The sequence below is a fragment of the Crocodylus siamensis genome, chromosome 5, assembly GCF_052110815.1.
Source record: "Crocodylus siamensis isolate JL-2025a chromosome 5, ASM5211081v1, whole genome shotgun sequence".
NCBI lineage: Eukaryota > Metazoa > Chordata > Crocodylia > Crocodylidae > Crocodylus > Crocodylus siamensis.
This window is the reverse complement of record NC_143399.1, coordinates 51694268-51718664: the sequence shown is the minus strand read 5'-3', so window position 1 is coordinate 51718664 and position 24397 is coordinate 51694268. Positions and strand designations below refer to the sequence as shown.

The window sequence follows — 24397 nt, the reverse complement described above, 5'->3', positions numbered from 1 at the left end:
GAGACCCATCCATGAAGGTAATCTGAGACCATCCAAGGAAGAAATCCATGGGGAAGGAACAGGCACTTTCTCCTGATAGTCTCCTTCTCCTCACCATCTTCCAACTCCACAGCACAGCAATATCAGTGCACAAGGGCAGGGCATGACAGAACCTACTGTGCCCTGAGCAATCCTCCATAAATGGGTAGGATTTACCTTGACAGATTTTTTCTGCTGTTTCCAAATACTTGTTTGTGAAGCCCCAACGTTGGAGTTAATGGTACAACAGAGGCTCAGCACATAGTCAGCATCCATGGGGATCATGCCTATTCACTTGCTGCTGAGTTGTTTTGGGAGATGAAATTTGTCAGGCTCCTAATCTCTAATATGGGCTAATTGCTTCTGTCCATTAGAAGGAGGAGGGTGTGGAAATAAGTTTAACTCAACTTAATGAATTATTTCATTTCAAGGAGACACATGCAACTGAGCAGGGCAGCAGCGGAGGCTGGTGACATCTGAAAGTGGGTAGGCGAAATTGACAGATCAAGGATTGCTCAGAGCCAATTTAAAGCAGTGGATAAAGATAATACTGTATCTGAGTGAGAACAAGGCCAGCACTGCTGATTGGCAGACATTTGGAAACACTCCAAATCACATGGAGGGTGGGATTTTCAAAGGAACTAGGCACCCAACTCCTATTGAATGGCTTTGAGTGAAAAAAAATCTCACCCTTAACATATTTCGGTCGGAAAGAGGAAAAGGAAGGACTACTCTTCATGAGCTTCCGTTTTGCCATTCAAAAACCTCTAATAAGTGAATCACAGATCAAGAAAAGCAAAGCAAGGTCTACTCTGATGGACTGCTAAAGTGAGCTCCCCGCTTGGCTCTTGTGCCTTTCCTGGTAACTAGATCCAGGAAGCCCTCTGTTTCATTGAGTACAGCAGACCACTCCCACAGCCCTGCTGTCAATCTGGAAGCTGTTGTGTACACATCCCCCCTGCACACCTCAATCTGCAGGACTCATGTTGGTGTCACAACATAAACCTCAGTAGTGTGTAGGCCAAACTCAATACTAGCACTAGCTTCACTGGGTGCTAGGGTGGCCAGCTTAGAGGACAGTCCGGTTGTCCTCTGTCCTCTACTGATACAGAACCAAATGTCCTCTATGTTTTCTCTTGAACAGAAAAATAAAGGACATAAAGGCGCTGGGTTTTGTATCAAGAGGACAAAGTAGCAGAAAACCAGAATGCCCTCTATGCTGGCCACCCTACTGGCTGCTCACTAACGACAACAGAATTACCTCTGCTTTGCTGCTCGGACTGAGTTTTACCCACCCATGGCATTGTATTTACTTCAATTTAGGTCTTCTAAAGTAAAGACACTTCCAGAGTGATTGAGAGGAACATCATAGGTTGCAGAAGAGCTCAGATAAGCAAGGGCTGGAGATAAGCATGCCATCTGTCCTCCTACACACAAGGGCACCATCATAACAGCGTGCTCAGTTTCTTTGGGCGTTCAGAGCACAGATGATACTTTCCTCCCTTCACTGCTAATTCTTCTGGCTCCTTGCTGCTCTCCTCTACAGTCTTGACATTCGCTTCATACAATGTGAGAATTTCATAGATGTTGTCTGCTACTAGAAGCTAGACCTCCGCAAACAACAGGAACCTCAGCCCTCAGGAGCACTTCTTCTTTCCTAAAACACATACACTCCTGCTCTACAGGAGAGATGGAAATTCTTTTGGTGAAGCAGGGCTGCCTGCTCAGAGGTCTGGGACATGAGAGACTAGAGAGCTCAGTTCCATTCTTAAGTGGAAAGCCCATGACAATGGACTCTACTTATGGTGATGATGCTCCAAAGCAGCCAAGGACTATATGGAGGTTCAATTTGTCTCTTCAGCCCCGAAGACATTTTGGTCAGGTCAGGATCTGTGCACATGACAGACCAATACACACTGGAAATACTATCATGATGGTTCCATTCTGTGAGCCATCCAAAGGCCTCCAACTCCAAGGCCACCAATCCAACATCTCTTCCTCAGCTTGAGCACAATGCCAACAAAACAATTAAAAAGTGAGGATTGTTCCTGAATTGCAACTATGTCAGATCTTGGATTCCATCTCAGCCCTTCCAAAAGTTTGTTTAGAAGGTAAAGTTGGGTTTAATGGAACCTAAAGGAACTGGGGACTTACATCTGCCAGACTAAAACTGAGGGAGCATTTTCCCACTCCCAGTCCTGACTCCAGGATCCTTCTGTATTTCCTTAAACGTCAGATGGGTATCTCCAGCTGGATAGTGAGGGCTCACAGTTATTCTTTCTTCCATGTTATTCCTTCCAATGTATTTATCCAACTTGGTATTTATATTGCACTTACCACTGTGGAACCTGAATGCAGACTTACTGTTTTCTATTCTTCCATATCCAGAAACAGAGAGGTTATTTAGTCATTGGTTATTACTGTGGGAAAACTAAGGCAAAGAGATGATTCTTAATTTTTGTCTTGAATGTGCAGCTGATTGTACCTGGGTTGATTATAAAGCTTAGAGTTAATACCTTCAATGCTAAAGCATGGGTCTATGCCATGTGAGGTAACTGGCAAATATAGCTGGCTCATAAGCTGCTTTTACAGACAAGCCACATACAGGAAGACAAAGACCCTTACTCTAGCCCCCTGTGAGGTATGAAAGTGATATGACTTGTAGCCATACTCAGTCCTTGTTACAGAAAATTCCATTTCTACAGACCAAATAACAAAGAGGCCATCTTTTCTGGTCACACCTTTGTCCTGGGGATCAACATTTTCACTAAGGAATATTTAAATCATCACAGTTTTTGGTCACAGGGAGCATGGAGAGAAGGGATGGGATGGGCACAGCCTAAGATTTCCTCAGGCCCATCTCACTGCCAGTTCTGACAATCAAGTTTAAGAACTTAAATAACCTGGTATATAAGAAGCAGCCAAAGTAGAAAGAAAAACATGAGAGTAAATGCTCTGATTGACCTGTGCAGGCTAGAACACTGCCATGTATTTTTTGCCAACTGGGGCTTTACAGGAGTCCCATTTTCTTTCCAGATTCCATACACCGCAATCATCTAACCTGGTATCCACAAATTCAAGGATCCCCATGGCTATGTCGGGCTATCAGGATGGCTCATAATACTCCTGCCAGGTGAAGGTAGGGAAGGAGCAGTTTCAATTGCTGTATCTATGTCAACACCCAAAGCAGGAAAGAGCCTGGGAAGCTCTGAGGCTTTGCACAACAGTGACAATGGGGAACAAAAGCTATTGACTGAGATGATACAATGTTAGCAAAGTCCTTTCAATGTCTCTTTCTTCCCACCATTTTTCCTTCTGTATTGCCCAGGGTTAATTTAAGCCAGCTGCCCTTCCTCTCCAGAGTATAGCTCACTTGGACACTGGGGAAATGGGCAAATTGTTTTAATTACATTTGATGTGGAGGAGACTGAGTGCTGCGTGACACCAGCACACTAGCAGCATTGGAGACTGTGGTGTTTTACTGTCTTCTAAAATGGGGTTAAGAAAGGCACTTTAGATAGGGCTCCACCCATGACAGTTCTTCAGATGAAGGAGCAAAAGATGACACGAAGGTGGGATCTGTGCATGGCTGCTTATGCCTGTTAGGTTTCCAAGTTCCATAAGCAGCACCTCACGAGCAGGTAACATGGAAAAACGAATATGGATGTTTGCGCATTATGGAAGGCTGTTCGCACAGCCAGTGTCCTCTCTGGGGCCTGTTCCTTTCAGGAGCATGTAGCTGTTCCCAGCCCAGTTCACAATGAAAAAGCCTCTGAGTTCTCAGTGACTTGAATTAAGAAAAGGTCATGTTGCTCAGAAGAACAGCCTCTGAGATGCTAGACCACCAGCCTCATGGTTGCCAAGCTCCACTTTCCATGGAACTTGCAGTGTCCCAATGCTGCCTCATGACATGACACCATTTGCATCTTTCTTACTGCATTAGCGAGTGTGTCACTTGTGCTGTTGCATCTGGGATGTCACAACATAATTATTTTGCTCTGCAGGACAGCTGTGAAAAGGTGGCTTGCTATTTTGTAGCAGCAATTATCGGAATTTAGGTGGAGAACAGCAGTGGAAGCATTGCCTTTGCTTTTTAAAATTTAATTATCTTTGTCAGATCCTTGGCCATTTACAGAAGTGTAGCTCCATTGATTTTGGAAGCTCTGGGTTTTATTCTCGTCTCATGCAGCATTGGAAAATCACATAAGCCCCCCACCTTTCACTTTAATATATCCACCTTTAAACTGGGAATATTTGGACCATTCAGGCCTGCCCCATTCCATAGAAAAGGGGATCCATCTTTTCTAGGCACATGACTGTACAAGTGCTTGATCCTTCTAGCTGGCAAAATCCCCTCTGCTAAGAGGGTGGGGGAGGATAAGTCTTGAGCAAGACAGGTAGGGCTGAGGCACCACAGGCCAAGGAGTTGTCCTCTGGCACACTTCAGCTTGTTCTGAGTGGTCAAGCAGCAGACAGCAGAGAGAGGTTTTAGGGCAGAAGGATGTTTTAGGGCCCCTCTATGCAGCATTGGTCAGGCCACAGTTGGAATATTATATCCAGTTTGGGGCGCCACACATCAAGAGGGATGTGGACAGCCTCAAGAGGGTCCAGAGTAGGGCTACTCGTATGGTTAAGAGCCTTCAGGCAAAGCCCTACAAGGAGAGATTGAGGGCCCTGGATCTCTTCAGCCTCTGCAAGAGACAGCTGAGAGGTGATCTTGTGGCCACCTACAAATTCATTGGTGGGGGAGCAGCAAGGAATAGGAGATGCTATCTTTACCAGGGCACCCCTTGGAGTAACTAGGAATAATGGCCACAAACTGACAGATGGCAGATTTAGGGTGTACATCAGGAACAACTTCTTTACGGTAAGGGTGGTCAGAATCTGGAATGGGCTTCCAAGGGAGGTGGTGCTCTCCCCTACCTTCAGGGTCTTTAAAAGGAGGCTAGACATGCACCTGACTGGGGTCATCTGACCCCAGTGCTCTTTCCTGCCCAGGGCAGGGGGTCAGACTTGATGATCTGTTAAGGTCCCTTCTGACCCAAACATCTATGAATCTGTGGATTCACCATTTTAGGGCTCGGATGAAAGATGCTGTAGTAGGATTATAGCTGAGAAGCAGTAGGAGAAGTTCCCTGTGAATATTCAATTATGAAAGCAAGTTTTGATTCAGCTGCATTCATCATCCACTCATGTTCATTTTCTGGGAACACTGAAGTGTTTGAATTGAGTACTTCAATAGTCACGTTAAGTAAATTCTGAATTGGACATGTGAATGTAAACCTACAAACCCTACATGTAGGGATTTATGTCACCCTGCCAAAGGGCACAAAAAACAACATTCATCTTTTAAAAAGTGACCACTGATTTCAGTTACCTCAATTTTGAGGTCCTCTGAGCTCCCCCTTCCTCCCCCCCACACCTTTCTTAAAGGGGACTGACTTTGAGAAATCCCACACACCTACGCTGCTGAAAATCCAGTCTTTGTAAAGGTTCTCAGGTTGGTCACCCAAGACATGTCAAATCACCAATGAAGCTGAAAATTCAGGAAAAAGCTGCATAATTTCATGTAACTAACCCAAACCACACAAACTGTGAACATCTGCAACACACCTTCCACAATCTGTAGAGGAACTGCCAAGCACAGCCCCACAGAAGACTGAGTAATAAACACAAGCAAGGAAGTCAAGATCCACTGGCAAATCATTCTTGAACAGAAATGAAAGAAGAAAGTGATCAAATAAATTATTTGCTGTGAATTTTTGCAGTCAGCTGTAAGAAGATCTATTATTTCCTGTAACACTGGGGTTTACCCATAACAACTATGCAGAGCTCTTATAAGGCTGTTTGTAAAGGGCTTGAAGACCCTTAGCAGAAAGGTACTACAGACGTGCAAAGCCATCAAGAGCTTATTGAATATGGATGCCCACCTGTCCACTGAACACAGATGATCATCTGTGTTTAAGTGGAAGGCATTCAAATACTACAGTATGGTATAAGAGCTTTAATAGAACAAAATTATAAATACACATGTTGTTCACTACTCATAATATAGACCTGATCAGCTTAACATGCGTTCTATGCTGTCAGTTGAAATAACCTAAGGAGTGGCTATTTACTGTCAATAGTCAGAGACCTTTGGGGAAAATAATCTGGATGAAATTGTATTTCACCCTTTCCCCTGCCTTCCCTGCTACTATTGCATTTCCAATTCAAAAGTAGTTCAAAGAGGCCACTTTCATAGCTCATTAAGTTGTCATAGCAACTGTAATTTTCAAAGTTTATTTTCCCTCCCACCCCAGTCACCATCACCCCTCCCCAAACACACACAGAAACGCACACATCAGAAGGTTCATCGAAGCTTCTTCTCAAGATATCATATGGTTTAAGGGAAAGAAAAAATACAATCCTTGTCAGGATAAATCAGTCCAAGAAGATGTATTTCTTGGGTCATATTATTCTGCTTCTTGGGATCTCTCATAATCTCTCCGCACATGACCCTTCCATGGTCTAGAGACAACTCTCCTTTACTACCTACTGCCTTCCCAGTATATCATTCTCCCTCAAGCAGTTTGTTTCAAAACCTCCAAATCCAGATGGAACCTGGCCCCGGGTTTTGCATGTAACTGGCAAAACCCCTGACTGTCAAAAATGTTTGCTCGCTCCTTTAACGCTTAATTATTAATCGCTAAAACTTAATCTTATTCATCGTTTGTTATGCCTCAAAATTGGATGGAAAAAAAATTTAAATTAGGCAAAGTGAAAAGACATCAGAAATGGCTCAAAAGCCTCTTGAAGAAACTGAAGAATGCTCTTTGGAGGCTGAGAATGCTACAGAAACCCAACCTGAAAAAAAAAAGATCTTAAGACAAAGAAATGTTGCCAAATTGATCATTTAATTATAACATTAGTTGTTTCTTTCTAAGGTTTATCTGGGGGGAGATGCAAAAAGACTAAATGGAGGAAATAAGAATGAGGGTAGGCAATTAGAAGAGGATTTAAATTATTCTGTCATTTGGTTCAAAACACACAGATTACACTTTTCTTGCCCTACATCTTAATTTTTTGCACCAATCTTGACTCCTGCTTGAACCCAGACTTCCCAGCCCAGCTACCTTGGACCTAAAATCCTACTTCCTACTTCACTGTTGTGGAGCCGCATTGCCCATCACACAGTCACTGTACATAAACTGAGTTATTGTTTCTGACAGTGGTGATGACACTAATGACAGCTGTGGCAACACTATCAGCTGGAGAAAGGGAACAGCGTTGGAAGTACAAGACTGAGGCAGAGGAAAGAAACACAGAATGGGTAGGTGGCAAAAAGCTATGTAGGCAATGGGAGGGCAGAAAGTTGTGCTGAAAAGAATGGGATATTAGGGGGAACTGAACTGCCAACCACACAGGTAACTAGGGACCTGTGCTTGGCATGGGAGGAGAAGCTCTTCTGCAAAGTTTAGGAAGCCTGGGAAACTTGGCTTGGGTCCTAGATATTATTCACTCAAGCATGGTTTGCTTTGCCTTTTTTCTCTCTCAGCTAAACTATTTTGTTCCTAAGAATGAGTTGCCCTCTTTTCACCTGGCTCAGATGAACCAAAATAGCCCACAGACGATAGGAAAACAAGATCTCTCAGGTGAGGCCATGGTCATCACTCAAACCCGTATATAAAATCAAGCACTACGTATAGGAATTAAATGCAAGGGGACTGTGCAATTGTGTAGCTGGTCTTGATTAGATCTTTGCCTGCGTTGCTCTAGAAAACTGGCGAGAATTAATCTGATACAATTTTTTCCCATAAGAAACATACAGGTTTAAAAAATTACAACCCTGCAATATAAAGATGTAGGAACAGATCCTTAGCTACAGGGAGAAAAAAATGCAGAGTGCCAGTGGGAACAAAAAGTTCCCTCTGCATTCCCTCTAATCCTGAGTTTGTCATGCCAGCCCTGTCCCCTGTGATGCTGACCAACAACGATGACCAATATCAGCAGGATATAAGGATATCCCAGCCATACCCTTCTCCCTTGCCAATCCATTTATGTTGCCAGCTGCAAAGGGGATGGCACCAGGGTGCCAACACTGGCAGCACTGCATCAGACAACTTCTTCACAATAAGGTAGTTCCTGTGTGACTAGTTAAATGGTGTAACCTACTACAGGTATGATATACAGTAACTATACCACTACAAAGAACCTTCACTGGAATAACCACACGTTATTCACATTCGGAATTGGACCAAGTTAAAAAATACAAAATTCAAGTTCACTTACTGTCACTCAAAGGATTCAGAAACCCATGACAAATGCTGAATTGTGAGAAAGGAGTCAAGTTAGCCCAAGTTATGTCTTGCTTCCTTCAACTATCACAATGACTAAATCTTTCCCACTGAGACTGTTTTGGCGGCTCTCACAGCTTTCTATGGCTAAACTGTCACTCTGCCTCAAGCTTTATACCTGGGAAATGTTCTGGAAGAGAGACAATTTCTTTTTTATTTTTGATCCCTTTAGATGAGAATTAATTGATCTGTAATTGCATGGATAGAAGAAAAGTTAGTAGGACTTTTAAAGAAAGTAAAACCCCAATAGGATTAGAACTCCAGATCCCTGCAATACAAATGAGACATTTTATCTACTATTATTAGTATTACTATATACATTTCCAAGGCACCCATCACCTTGGTATTATGAAAGAGTTTTTTTCTCTCTGAAGACAGAATTCTCTTGCTCTTCCACATATTTTAAAGCCATTTAACTCGAAGCTAAGTGGGTCTAGGCTGCTGATTCTCAACCAGTATGCTGCAGCACCCAGGGCTGCTATGAGATCTTTTTAAGGATGCTCCAGGGTGCCAAACCACTGTTAGGCGTGTAAACAACTAACCATGATTCACATGATAAACCCAAAGTTTTCACATAGGAATCCATAATGTCAAAAACATTTGAACCTGCTGGAATTCTTTCTGAGCTCTCTGCAACATAAGAATTGTTCTATTATTTTTCTGTAGTCAAAAAAATGAGTGAAAGTGAAAAGCTGGCACTTTCTGATGGGTGCGCCAAGTCTAAAAGGGGTGCCTTGTGTTTAATAAGGCTGATCTAGGCTGTTTACACCATAAAGTTCACATCACAGTTTAACAATTAAGGAACAGACTGCTGAGATGAGTTTTACAACATAGAGATTGTAAAACTGAGGCTTGGACTGATTTCCATTGGAAACAGATTAAAGGGACCAGTGCCTTCACTTCCAGCATGTAAGCATTCAAACCTCAGCCTGGACATTCAGTGGATCCTTAATGAAAACAGCTGTCATGATAAAGTGAGGGCAGAGAGGCAAGCTTTGAGACTGTCATCCTATGCAACCTCTAAAAAGAAGGACCAAGATCCCAAATTATCCTCAGGGTGGGATTAGTAGCTAATGCACAGGGTACAGCAATCTTCAGGGTTAAGCCAAGGTAAAGCACGTTGCAGTAATCAGTCCCTTGAGAAATCCTTAGTGGGAAATCCTAATCATAGTGGCCCCACACTGAAAAAGTTAGGGTGTGATCTGCACAGCCAAAGGTGAAAAAGTACTTCTCACCTCTGTGCTCTAGGAATATCCCATTAGGGTCCTGATATTATGTACTACATTTACAGAATGGTTTGCACCTGTAATATTTGGTGAGGACACAATTTTCATTGGTATGTCCAATGCCTCCCCCTTCTTCTGAAAATAATCTATATCTGATCCTGCTTAATTATGGGCTAACCATTTTTCATTCAGGCCCTAAAAGAGAGGTGGAACTGATTGTTGGTGACACCATACTTTGGACTATCTCGTGACTTCCTACAAAAGACCCATGCACACAGATCAAATAAAGGAATCGGTGACAGAAATGAGACTTGAAGAAGTCAGCCAGTGGGAGATCTCAGCAAAGAGGACTGAGCACCCGCTACAATTCTCTGTAATCTATCTGACACGAAGGAGCTAATGTGACTTAAGCAGCTTAATTTGACTCCGGCCATCATTGTGAAGTCCAACAAATTGTTTACAAGCAGCTTGCCACTGAATATGCCAAATAATGCAAAGAGTCTAACAGAACTAAGCAACAAAGTCTGGCTCCTGTCCGGAGCCCTTCAGAAACTGTCAGCCCCATTAGTTTTGTCCAGAAACCATGCCCAAGTCTTAGGTAAGTCTCAGCTCATAAGGGGTGGCATACTGCTGAAGCTAGCCAGCAATTGCTTTCTCATTGATCTTATCCAGACGAGGAGGGTTAGAAACAGGGCAGCTTCTGGCTGGGTTGCTGGCATTTGAACGATAATTTCTTAAGCTCAGATCATATCGCTGTATGTTTTGGAATTGTTGAGAGCACGTTTGTCTCTCAGGAAAGTGTTGTGAAGCTATGTTAGAAACACCAATACTGAGTTCCATCAGCCATTGGGGAAAGTGTCTGATCGCACATGTGTTGTGATAACTTCCTCTGTCACTTTTAGAATCCTTGCCAATAAAGCCAACCTAAAATCAGGCCGAGGAGGCGATGCAGTTTCCCTCTTTTGGCCCAGACTGTTTCAAACTCACTCAGCTTCTTTTTCACTCACCGTGTCTCAGAATCTGTCCATAAAAAACATGGTATCCTGGTGGAAAGACTTATTTTACATATGGATCTTCCTATGGTATTCATGACTGAGGTCTGTTAGTGCCCCATAGCAACAGAGCACAGTTAGCTCTAGAGTTGTGTGCAAACGGAGTCCGACTGGGTTAGACAATCCACTAGGTTACTCAGTCGAACTATAACATATGGGAATTTAGAGATAGGCTTCTGGCTACTGGAGTACATCCAAATACAAGGGAAACCTTGGGAATGAAAGCAGCATTAAAAATGTAAAGCTGGAGAAGCAAAACAAAATCTATTTTTACTGAGACCTAATGCATGCACATTTACATGAAAATCAGACTTCGTATAACAGTATGTTTCGCTTCAAGATGAAGAATTTCTACATTCTTGCTATAAAATTTCTCTGAACCTAACATACAATACTCCAGTAGGAGGAAGCACCTCTGTTTCTCTATCATATTGGGCCCAGTGAAAGAACAGGCAGGGGTCTTTTATTTGGCTTATGTCAGTGTAATATTTTACTGCTTACATCAGAGGTCAGCATCTTTTTGCTAATGAAAGGCCAGTGATTTCAACCCAGCCACCATTGCAGCTCTTTGCAAACGGCTGTTTTCTTCCCCAACAATGCAGCCTTTGTTGAAAAATACGTTGCCAACAATAGAAAGGTACCATCTGAAGCAACTAATTTGGCAGCCATGGTAAGCAAAGGCTGCACTGGGGCAGGGAAGGGAAGAGGATAAGACAAGAGAGCAACTCTGCACAGAGCAGACAAGGGATGGCTGGAGGGCAGCAGGGGATCATCATTCCTTTAGTAAGCCATGGAATGGATCCGGTGGCTCAAGCAGCAGCAGAGAATTAGCATGTTGTTAATAAAACACAGGCTGGATCAGAGCTTCATAGACAAGATCCAACCTCTTTGCAGGCCATATGCTGCCGACCCCTGTCTTAACCTGTTCCTGTGCAGGCAGAGCAACCTGCCACTTGTTTCCTCCCAGGGCACAGAGATGGCCCTGTGTGCAGGGATGTCACAGCACACTTGGGGTTGCCTGGGCACCTTGCAAACCCCAATATGTGCACAAGCCACTCACCGGAGTCCTCCTGGGTGCTGAGCACTTTTGTTGTTCTCTAGGTATCGGGCACATCACTAAACGATCACTGTTGCCAATCAGGTCAGCCACCCACCAGCATCCCTCCACAATGAAAATCTTAATAGGGATAAACAACCAGGGAGGTGTCAACCACGGTCTGGGAAGATCCCTAGACAACTACATCCAATTCAGTATAGTCAGCAAACAGCTATCTCAAATGGGCCCAGAATACATAAACACCAAAAATCCCACATGATCTTATTGCTGGTTTGTTGCTTGTATTACAAGCACTGGGCTGGCTGACACTCCTGTATCAATTTTGGTTCACACTTTCTAATCTGTCCAGAATCATCAAATATTCTTCACATCTCCAGAGCCGAGCAAAGCCAAATGTAGGGGCAGAATAAACGTTTGATGCGTTCCTGGACTCAGATTCTCATTGAAAACAAAATTCTTTTCATGAATCCACTTAATCTGTGAATCCACAGGTAAGGCTTATTTGGGAAATCTATAGATCTCTGCACATTAAAGGCCTCCCAGAAGAAGTCTTAGACATGATGGTTAAGGACCAGATCCAGACAGGTTTACTAGGCATCTAAATAGCATTTACGTGGAATTTAGGGATCCAAATTCCAAAGAACAATCCAGATTAGTCTTGTTCCACAGGCTAGAAAACACTCTGGGCACCTATGCTCATTTGGTACTTCCATGTTGGACTCCAAAGTCCCCCAAGTGCCTACACTTGGGTTTCTGGGGATACTCAGAAGCAATGCACTCTGGGCATCTAACTGCCACCTAAGATCCATTGCAAAGCAGACTGGTTGCAGTGAGATGCCTAAACTCCACATAAGTCCCTGGAGGGACCTAATTCATTACACATCTTCAAAGCCTGCCTAACTCACATCAGCAGCATTGAGTGCAGCACCCACAGTCATTTCACTCAAAAACACTAGAGTTTTTGGTCCCATGAAATATCTTCATGGGATCACATGCCAAACTCCTAAGTTTGACAACACCTAAGAAGAAGTACTCAGGTAATCAATCTGAAGCTGAGTCTAAATTCACCAGACCCATTATCTTTGAAAACTTAAAACATACAATATGCTGCAATAAGTTAGCTCCAAACCTCCAACCTAAGCTCCTTACAGGGAGGTCTAAGACAATACATACACCTTGCTGTATCCTGATCCAAATCCTCAGGCTGAGTCTGCACAAAAATATTGCAACAACTTTGCGTTCCAGTTACACAACTTCCTCCTCCATGAAGAAACACGATATGCCCCTATGGCAAGGAAATGAGAAATCCCCCACAAAAAAAACCCTTTTGGTCTGGCCAGATTCCAGAATTAGTTATAGAAAACTCTTCCCATCAAGAGGTCATGGAATAAAAGAGTCAATGAAGCAATTCAGTCACTTTTCTGGACTGCCACTAATATTGCATTAACACTAAAGCCCACCCCTCTATCCCACCGCTCACATAGATTGCCATGGCTCTTAAATGACCTATGACAAACACAGGGGGAGGAAGAAAGTGTAAATAGCAGTGGTGAAAATGCAGTTTAATATAGATAAATTCAAGCCAAAACTTTCACAGCCCTCCAGCGCTGCCACAGAGTAGGAAAAGAGAAGCTACCTCTCTCCTGTTATTAGAGGCAGCAAGTTACACTCTACAGGCCTTTCTTCCTTTCACATAGAAAGTCACCCCCACCAACAGCCTGGTCACCAAGATCACACCTGAAATCAAGGTAAGTGAAGGAGGTTGGCATTCCCAGCTTTAGATCTTACCTCCTGGACAGGGACAGACACAGGCACTACAAACTCTCATGTTCTGCAGGGGTCAATCCCAGGACTATTCAATATTTTCACTAATGATTTGGATGATAGAATAGAGAGTATGCTTATTAAATATGCAGATCATCTCCAATGAAAGTCACTAGAGGCCTCTGTCAGAGCCAGGTAAAGTCCTCAAATCAGCTCAAGAGAAGGCTACTGTTTTCTAACAATGGGAATGCCCTGAATAGGGCTTTGTCAGTCACTAAATTAACAATGGGCCCCACCTGCACAGAACTGGAGCTGTACATCCAGGGTTGCATCAGGAAAAGGAGAGGTCATTGGTTCAAGAACCCCTGAAATTGGTGGCAAGAGCCATCAAACTTATTTGGCAACTGAACCTTTGGTTTGTGAAGACCTGACACTGGGGCTTGGAAACTGGAAGTGATGGTGTGGGCACCACAAGCAACTAGTCCTTGTGATAGACTCATCTGGGCCTGCAAGGCTGTGGTTTGTTCCTGCAGGACACTCATCTGGGCTTAGGGTTTCATACAGACTGGCCAGTGAGTACTTGGTCATGTGGGATCTACTGCAAGGTTTTAGCTCTGTTTTCCCCTGTGGCTGTTCAAATTCTGATGACCAAGCCATAGGCAATCCAGTGGATGAATGGTTAGAGCAAGCATTTGAGTCAGAGCTGGAAGATGGACCACAGTCAAAGGCTGAGCCAGGGGAACAAGTTCTGGTGCATCCAAACCAGAGACCAGGCTGGGAGCCAAGATCCAAATTCAAAGTCAAGACAGCATCAAAGACCAAGGGACTTGCAAGATTGTAGGGGTAGCTGGTCAGGAACAGAACAGGGACAAGGAACAAGGCTGGGACACAGACCAAAGCAGGGACTGGAGAGAAGGCTAAGACAGAACTAAGGGCAGAAACTGGGGGTGTTTTTACATGTGCTCCAGGGCTGGGGGGCTGGGGGATGCTTTAATTAGAGCAGCTCCAAGTGCCACTCTAATTGAAGCACCTGCTTCAAAATGTATGAGCATCTCCATGCTTCAAAATGGCGGTGGGGAGCTTGATCAGCGAGCTTTCATTAAAGCGCCCCCACCACCATTTTGAAATACACAAGACATGGAGGCTGCTGGAGTGCGCTAATTAGCATGCTCCCGTAGACTCGATTAATTGAGTCTGCTCTGACAGGCTGTAATTACAGCCTGTCAGAGCAACCTCCCCACACATCTACAAGCACTCCCATGGAGGCTTAGATGAAGCAGAAACAATGGCTGGAGCTGGGAAACCAGGACTTGAAGGCAGAGAGGATCTAGGTAGAACTGCAGGTTATTGGTTGCCCCTTCTCCGATCCTGCTGGCTCTGTCAACCTATCATGTTGGGAAGTGGAATCAATCACCCAGCTGTGGCTCAAACTCTACCCCGTCTCCCCCACCACCATATCCTCTCCCCCTGTAGCTAGTGCCCAAGTCCATTACAAGGAGATGTAGAAGATTACCATCAGTAACTGAAACGTGAAGAAATATTAACTTGGCTTGATGTTGGTCCAGCTGCTATGGTTAATTCCCTTTATGGTTACTTCAGAACATCTTCAGTGACATGGATAAGATTCATATGAAAGCCAGATGTTAAAGCTAAAAGGAATAAACATCTGGGTTTGACCTCATCAACTACTAGATGACACCTACAACCTACAGAATAGTCAGATGGTATAAAAGCTATTTCAATTGATCCATAAGTAGATATTTGTCTTTCCAAAGCTGCTTTTACAGCAGTTCACAGTGTCTCACTCATGATCAGAGGTAACAAGTGATGGTACAGGACAATGCTAATTACATGTGTAGCAAAGTAATACTGACATTCCAGTGGGCTCCTTGTCATAACTCGTTCCTTCTCCAGCTCTTGGATGTGTTATTTGCAGAGGCGTAACTAGGAATGTTGGCGTCCTGTGTGTAAGGGGTGCTGGGAACTGGAGAGCAGAGGAGCATGTTTTATTTCCCTGCATATGGGCTGTTGTCACTGCTGCCACAGCACAGGCTGCTGCTGCCACACCCTGAGTTTCTCAGTCACAGATGTGGGTTGTTGCACTGCAGTGTGGCCTCCTCAGGGGCTGCCACTGTGGAACCTGGGGCTGCTGCCCCACTTGCTTACCCCTAGTTATGCTACTGCTTATGTAAGTAAAAAGAGAAAATAGCCCTTTCTAACCTAGACTATCAGAGGAACCAGAAAGGCAGCATCCATTCAATTGCCAGCATGTGTAGTTTCAAACTACTATTGTCCTCATGGTGTCATTCTTTGTCACAATGCAGAATGCACACCAACATGAAGGCCTGAAACCTGTACAGAGCTCTCCACACTTTACAAGGCTGGAAGATTAGTTTGCGGAATACAATCTCTGACCTCCCCTAAGGGCAGCCTTTCAGACAGCCCAAATTCACTCCTTCCACCCAAGCCTTTGGAAAGAACGAAACAGACCTTGACTTCAGGGTGGTCTGGGGTGCAGGTAGTCTCATTGGGATTGTTCTCTCTTTGCTCATCTTGCACTCTAAGTCTCTGACAGTATTTTCAGGACATGCTGATGCAGCCACGGTTCATTGCCATGGAGACAAGAAGCTCTGCTTCTCTTCAAGCCCAAGCTAATGGTCTGAATTAAACTCTCGTTTCCTCTGGGGCAAATAAAACAGTTACAATGCTGTTGCCCACATGAAGAGTCTATGAACACATTTGCCCAAGAGCCACACCCTATAGTCACACACCCAGCACAGCCATGCCCCAAAAACATTACACTTGCTCTGTAGCCACTCTCACTATTCTCTCACACAATGCAGACACATGTACCATAGCTGCATCATGCACATACTCACTATGTCTGTCTGTCACACACACACACACCATAGCCATCCTCCACATCCTACTCTCCCTAACCAACGGGCAAGCATGCACTATGACTCCCACACATTTTACTTCTATGCTCTGTATACCTTCTAAGTACAACTCACAAACACGCTCCCCAAGTAGAGCCAAATGAATAAATGACAGGGTCTTACTGTATGTCATCTGTTCTGTGGCAGCTGCCTGTGTACCCATTCTTACCCCATGGTAAGTAAAAATTAAACCACAGTAGTTTAGGGTAAAATAATGCATTTAACCTCTGCTCACTACAGGGCCAGAACATGCACATAAGCAGTTACCACAGAGCAGCTAAGTCATAGTAAATCCCCTCTCCCATTAATACAGCATATTTTTTCACTTGTTCATATACCCTCCCTGTGTCTACTCCCTATACCTCAAAACACCCACTCCATACTTAAGCCCCAAACTCTACACCATGACATGTCCACTACTGCCTCTGTTCCCCCAGGAACCTAAATATCCAAAAGATTTTCATGCATAGCTTTGGCATTTAGGCTACCTAAAACACAGACTTCAGCCCCTTTCTGCACTTGCTCCTCTGCTCCACAGCATGCTGGTCACTCACAGAGAAATCATGTAGGAAGTACATGTGAGTAGGGACCATTACAATTCAGCCTCCTGCTATCCCTGCTCCATACCCAGACACTTTCCACTTTAGGATGTACCTACACACCAGCTGTTCCTAGCTGCTTCAGTTTCACAGTCTTCTCAAAAAGCTAATGAGGCATCTATCACTGCTGTACTGTGAACTCTCTGCACCCCTGGCTTTAGTAGAGTCTTCAGCATTGCAGCTGGATCAAACCAGCCACTGAAAAAGCCCTGCTTTTTTTACTGTGCTTCCCAGCTGTGTTTTACCAGCTCTCCAGGTCCAGATGGGGGAAATGAAAAGCTGGGGTGGGGAGGGAAGGAAGACGGAGATGGGAGGCAGGCATCTTCTCAATAAGTCAAAGGAGCAAAGGATGTGCTGCATATGAGTATGTTGGAGAAAAAAGCACTAATTTTGCTACAAATCACTGAACTGGAGGAGCTTTGTCTAGCAATTCTGCACAATGACCCTTCATTCTCCTGTAGTACTTATGTAGCAACCATGTTTTGGCCAACACATGGAGAATTGAACTGGGAACCTCCAAGGCTTAAATCAAAGACCCATGTCTCAGTAGTTGGGGGCTCTAAGAATTCATTTCTGTGAGTTGGAAGAGTGGAATTTATGAAACTTCCTTCACCAGTGGGTCACAGTGAGACAGCTTCCTGTCACAGTGACTTGAAATGTCTTCATATCCCAACACAAAACATCACACAATGACACGGCACTGGATAGAAGGATGAGAAATGAGGGAGCTCAAGGGTAAAGCCTGCTAAATTCTGACCTCATTGCTTAGCACAGTGTAGCTGATTCAGAAAGGCTGGAACTGGTCTGAGCCTTAATACCATACCAAAGGCATGGAGATGGTGGGACACAGCCCAGAACCCTCCAGCAAGATCCATAGCCTTCTAGATGCTGGAACTCATCAGTGATGCGGAGGGAGCACATGGCGGGGGGGGAGGCGGTACATGCCCTACTCAAGATTGGCCCTCACTGGCCAAGGAGTGGGGGCGCCAAAAGAAGTGCAGGTGGCACTTCCAGTTTTGCCACCAGCACTTCCAGGGTTGGCAATCAGCCACTGGGGGACCCTCCAGGTCAGAGGCACCAGTTGCCCATGCTGGAACTCAAAGAGCAAATGCTGCTCAACACTCTGATGACTGCTGATTCAGCACAAAAACTCCCTGCCCAGCGCAGTAGGGTGTCAGGTCCACAAATACAGCACTAGGCTCAGGCAGCAGGAGCAGTAGTGTGATCAAAACAAAGGGCTGAGAAGTGTCAGGAAAACAGAGACATGCAAGTCTCACTAATACAGCTGCATCAAGGTGGCCCTCCATACTCCAACAGCAGTGGCAGAACCGAGCAGGAAGCCTCATAGGGCATGATGGAGGAGATGGCTGGAGGGAGATCGAAGCTACTGCAGCCCTGGCCTCATTCAGAATAACCCACTACAGAGAAGGCTGTAGAAGGTCTGGCTATGTGTGGACACACCCACATGGCATAAACCTAATCCAAGGGCCACCAGCAGTCTAGGAGGCATTTAGGGGAATTAATGGAAACCCAAAAGAATTGGAAAATGTCTTGCTTACCCAGAAAGCACTCCCAAGACAAGGTTGAGAACAAAGAAGGATCCGATGATGATGAGGGGGATGAAGTACAGCCAGTTCCAGGTGGCTCCTAAGGCATCGTTGGTCTGAAAGAGAGAAAAAGAGTTACCTTATATTCAACCTGTGTGCAACCACAAGAGGCTCAGGTTGGTAAATCCCCTGCTATTCCATAGCCTCGGGGACTGCTGTAGGATTCTTCACTTTGCACAAGTGCAATAACACTCTATTCTTTCTTTTCCTTTTGTTTTTGCTACATAGTTCATTCAATTTGCTATTTCATACCCATCACTGGTCAGGCAGAGAGCTTTTTGCCCAGACTCCTCTCTGCCTATCATGTTCTGTAGTCTCCCTGTGACAGATAACTCAAAAGTACATGTTCTCCTGTACTGCATCTTGAAGCCAGAGAGGGAGAACTAGCTTAGCATTAGCTTGGGCAGAGGCAACTATATACACAGACCTGTCCAGATCCTACTGCTATGCTCCAAAGAGGACCCACTTGCCAGTCTTTCCTTAAAAAAGTGTAGTTTGGAGCTGTCATGCTACCACTACAACCACAAATATAGGTAGAGGCTGGGGATTCAGTGGTATCTGCAGAGGTGTAGCTAGAGCAAGGCCTAAGGGGATGAAATGAGGCCAGGGAGGTAGCTGCCCGACTTAGCTAGCCTTATTTTCCCAGGGGAAATTCAGCAGTGACCTGGGCCAAGAATGAGGGTGGCATGGGGTCAAAGCTGGGCCAGAATAAGGAAAAGATTGAGAAGAAACCTGGAGCTAAACCTAAGGGGCTGGAAAAGTAAAAACTGGTAAGTTGGCTACTGACCTGGGCTGGGATCTGAGGGAAGGAGCTGGTGGCTGTGAATGAGGGAGCGGTAGAGAATCTAAAAGACCTGGGCCTCAAGTACATGGCTCCTTGGACACTGTGCCACAGTGATGAAACTCAGGCAAAATAACTGGAACACATTGGCAGCCTACATGCTGGGGTGCCATGGTGGTGTCACCACCCCCTGGAATTCAGCAGCAGGGGAAAGGAGGGAAAGAGCAGCCAACAGTGATGTAACCCCCACTTTCACACAGCACCTAAGGCTCCATGCTGCAGCTACTCATCCGGTCTCCTTCTCTCCCTGCTGCGAAGTTTGGAGGGGCAGGGGGGAAGAGCAAATGGCAGCAGGCTCTGGAAGCAGAAACTCTGGGCAGACCCCACATCAGTGAGATCAGAGATCATATGCAGAGCTTGCAGCTGGAACTGCCGAGGGTCTCACCAGCATCCAGCATCACAACGAGGCACTACAGCCACATCCCCTTCAGTTGTGTAGCACATATGCAATGAGCCTCATCCCTGAAGAGGATGCAGCTACACCCCCAATCCTGGATCCACCCATGCCTGTACGTCCACAGCTCCTGACACAGAACCCAAGGGGACAGGACCACATGCCTGAAAATGGTATCAAAGTGCTCAGTGGGTGGGTGACATGTGTGAAACCAAGGTCAGCCTGCAAACTGCACACAATCAGAGTCTCCACTGTGGGGCTGTTTCTCCACTTCACCACCTCAAACCTCTGTCTACCACAGCAGCAGCCTCAGAGAGCACTTGGCTCAGCCATTCACCACAGGGGAATCAATTCACTCCTAGATTCAAACCACAGTAACACTTGTCAGTTAGACCACACTCCTCACTCTGTCCAGCCCAGGATTTGAAGAGGCAAGCCCAAGCGAAAGTGTCCCACCTTCACTTCCCCTTTCTTCCTCCACCACTTCCACAATGCAGTTTTCAAGCTAGAATCATCCTCCACACAGAGTCTGTATTCTGGACATGTCACTCAATGCTGAATATAAATGGGCACAAATCCTGTTTCCTTCCCTGAGTTCCTCTACAGCTAAGCCACAGTGGGGGCAATGACACTGCCAAAGTGAGTGGGAGGGGACATACCGGTATTTCCTTCCATCATCCCCATATTTCTACAGGCAAATCTGTAGCTGTCTCCCACTAGAGCAGTGGTTCCCAAACTGTTTAGACTTGAGACTTCCCTCCTTTGACCCTACGTAACTTTTGTGAATTACGCAGTACCAAAGTTCAATTTTTTTTTTATTTTTATTTTTTTACAGCTCTTGCCTCCTTGCTGAGGGGTTCGGCAGTGGAGGCAGGAACAAGACTCAGTCTGCATTTATCACCTCACACCTCCTTATCTCCCCACACCTTGCAGCACCCTTCAGAAGATATCATAGCATCACAGGGTGCCCTAGCACCCTGGCTGAGAATCAATGCTCTAGAGGATATCAGAGAGCAGAACCAGTCACCTGATGGAGGAAGCCAGGTTTCACATTATAAGTCTGTAAAATGCATGATCCTAAAACAGTATTCTAGATCAAACTTCCCTTGAACTTAGAAGGCAATTCCATTCTCCTCAGACCCATCGCTATTACTAGTGAGGGAGCTGTAGGCCAGGACATAGGGGAGCTGCAAGTTTTCCAGTCCTTGCGTAAAGCAGAACACTACAATTGCCTCTATTCTGATCCTTAGCTGGTCATCACTTCAGGGCTCCCTGAATTCACACTTACACCATACCATGAAATAAAAAAAAGGGTGCATCTGCAGAAGGTGCTGCAGATTGGGAGGAGAAAGATTTATGGGGAGCATTTTGTGCAATGAAGCTGGTGTCTCGACAAAAGGCTGCCAACCTTTTGTCCTTCCAGCTCAGCTTTTTCCAAGCACACGTCTAGTCTGATGGTGTCATCACTAATAACGTGTCACCCGTGCTGAATTATTCCATCACTGCTGAAAATCAGAAAAACCAAAAGGGAAGAAGCCAGCACCAGGGAGAGCTCTAACTGCAGGGTAAAGCATGACAGCTTAAAAGCCTTCTGGCGAGCTTTGCTCAATATCACACTGCAATTATTCACCAAACCTTTTAATAAAGTACTGCCCTTCTCCACCTTCCAGCAGTTTCCCATTCCCCATTTGTCCTCTCCTGTCAGGTAATCTGCACATGACGCTGGCCTGAACAGTGATGCAGCAGAACGTGACTGTCTGGGGGAGGTGGCATCAATCTTGTTGGAATGAAAGACTCTTTTTTTCCCTAATGCTAATTAAGCTCTCATCTTCATCTGAGTCATCGGCATTGCCTCTCCAGATTGCCCAATGCAGGAGCCAATTCAAGGCTCTTAAAGAAAAGTAACCTCCAAAGATTGGAAAAGTGGGGAAAAATGGCCAAGGAAAGGGAGAAAACCCTCCTGCGAGATCAGAAGTTGCCAGCTCCAGCCCTTTATCTGGGACAGTGGTTAGTTGGTTTCTGCATCCCACACTCCTTTGTTGCTTCCCAACATTTTTAGTGGAAGAGACTCCAATGTACTGACCGCTTTTGAGAGAGATTGAAACGAGGCTTTAAAGAGGCTCCTGCAATCAGACCAGAACAGACTCTGATGCTGAGCACTTGAAAATGAGAGGCAGATGAGACTGCATAGCTCACCCAGGCAGCATCTTCCAGGCCCTGAGTCCCCACTGCTCCAAGCTTTTCAGTGCTTTGCTTCAGTAATGTGCCATTGAATAAAGAACAAGTTTCTTCGCCCAGCCAGAGGCCCAGCCTTCTGCCACAAAGGCTCAGCTCTTTAGAAAGTAGCATAACCCACTCCCTACTTTCACCGAAGGCAACACTGCTGCCCTGGAACCAGCCTGCTGAGGCTCCCTGGTGCTCTGTGTGCACCTCTCTTGTTGTCTCTGCCTCGCTTTCCTCACCTGCAGACTCTAATTACTGAAAGTGACACACAAGCAAGAGGGGGATCATGACAGACGGTGAAAGCAGCTTGGGGGCGGTGGCACACCTGCACCAGGAAAATGCTCTCAATTACCAGCAATTTCAACCGTGACGCAGTGGCAATGTTTTCTTTGATGAACCTGCCCAGCTGGGGGTGTTGCCACCCCCTCCTTAAGTAAACAGTCACACATGGCAATTATCACATTAATCCTCCAGAGGGGAATGAGGGAGGGATGGGTGGATGGATGGAGAGGAGGTGGATGGGGGGTGATTAGAACCCACGTCTCCACACAGCCCAGGTGGTGAGAGGACTGGCAGCTTGCTGCAAGGCTGCAGAGGAGTCTCTCCTGCCTTTTCCAAGCCAGTAGGGAGGCAGCAGAATCACAGACAGGTGGCAGAAGAAACTCAGTGCTTCAATCACCTGAAGAGCGGAAGGCACATTCCTAGCTTCCCAAAGGCCTCTGCCCCAAGCAGGCCAAAACTGGATGAGAGTCATGATTCCCGCACTCTATAGTTCCTACTCCACGGCTAGTCCTCAGGTGCCTCTGAAAGGTTCTGCACCTTGTGAACTCCCTTGTTTCATGGGTCCCCCATGTCACAACATGCTCCTGTGTCCTTCATCACCTGCAGACCACCTCAAAAGATGGATCTGGGGAGCCAGCCATCCTCCTGAGCAGCACGTTGCTTCCTCCTACACAGTGAAGCTCTTGACAGACTCCCGAACTGTAATGTGAGTGCCTCAACCTCCAGCTGCCCCCACCCCAGTGTCAGACCTCCCTCTCAAATGTTCTTTGAGGAAATGGGCCTGAGGTCCTCACATGAATAGCAGCGGCATGTAGCCCTACAAAGCACTCGGCAGTCTTCTGTGGAGACCCCCATCTAAGAAGCAGTATCTGGGATGAGTCAGACAGCAGCTCCATTGTGCACCTTGACTGGTAGGAGGTAATTGCAGGTAAGTGCAGATTCTGAGAGCAGCTGAACAAGAGAATAGTTGGGTGTTCACCTCTCTGAGTGTTTTGATGCCCAGATGGAACACAGGTCAGCAACGATCCACAGGAAAAAGACATGTGAGGGGCAAAACTTGAGAAAACTGACCTCTGGATTGAGGTCAGGACCCTGCCACTCATTCTGAATGTTGCTATCAACTTTTGCATTAAATTGAAGGCATCTTTCCCTCCTTCCCGTGGGGTGCATTAAGAGTGAAGCTGGCTATTGCTCAGTGCATAAGGCAGCATGAGGTAGTGAGCAGGGTACCACCAGTGTGGGAATCCAGAGTTTTAGCCTCAACTGTACTACTCATTTGCTCTGTAATCTTGGGCAAGTCACTTCAGCTCTCTGCCTATCTTGTCCATTTACACAATAAGCTCTTTGGGGGAAAGAGATTGTCTTTTCTTCTGTGCTTGGGTAACACCTGGCACAATGGGACTACGATTTCAGCAAGGGCCTCTGGGCTCTTCTTATAAATACATAACCCACATCTTGGAGACAACTGATTGGGACTGAGACTTTGTGTGTGCAACTACACGTGACACTTCAATGTACATTAGTCTAAATCATTGCACATTAAGGATGTACGTCTACACGTGTTAGCCCTTGATGCACATTAAAAATATTAAATTTAGGCTATTTCTGCCTAAATTTGATACCTGCAAATGCAAGTATCAAATTTAGCCACAAATAGTTAAAGCACATTAATGAACATGTAGATGCATTAAAGTGCATTAACACTGTGTATCAACTGACTTGGGAATAAGTTTAGCCCCAAGCCAGTCGACACACAGTGTTAAACCACTTTAATGCCTGCACATGTAGACACCTGCCTAAACCCTCTTAATGTGCATTAAGCTAATGCACATTAAATGTAGGTGTGCTTAAATGCATGTGTAAACATGCCCTGTGAGTAAAATATGCTTAAAAACTCACCCAGAAGGACTCAGCAGGCTTCAGATCAGAGTCAAATGGACTGGCTCCAGCTTTATCTCCTTCAAGCTTTTAAGTGAATTTATTGGAGAACAGCAGTACTGGATTTACAGCTCTGGAATCTATATTTACCTGCCAAGCAAGCAGAGCACGGGCAGCAGCA

At 45.4% G+C, this 24397-nt stretch overlaps 1 protein-coding gene across 1 annotated transcript in view; it reads right to left on the bottom strand.

Annotated features, from left to right (window-relative positions):
- The window catches only part of CACNA1E (calcium voltage-gated channel subunit alpha1 E), a 353537-nt gene that overhangs the window by 119458 nt on the left and 209682 nt on the right, over positions 1-24397 (bottom strand). The window contains exon 9 of the mRNA XM_090047888.1: positions 18551-18654. Coding sequence (XP_089904014.1) covers positions 18551-18654 — 104 coding nt within the window. The remainder of the gene's footprint in view (positions 1-18550; positions 18655-24397) is intronic.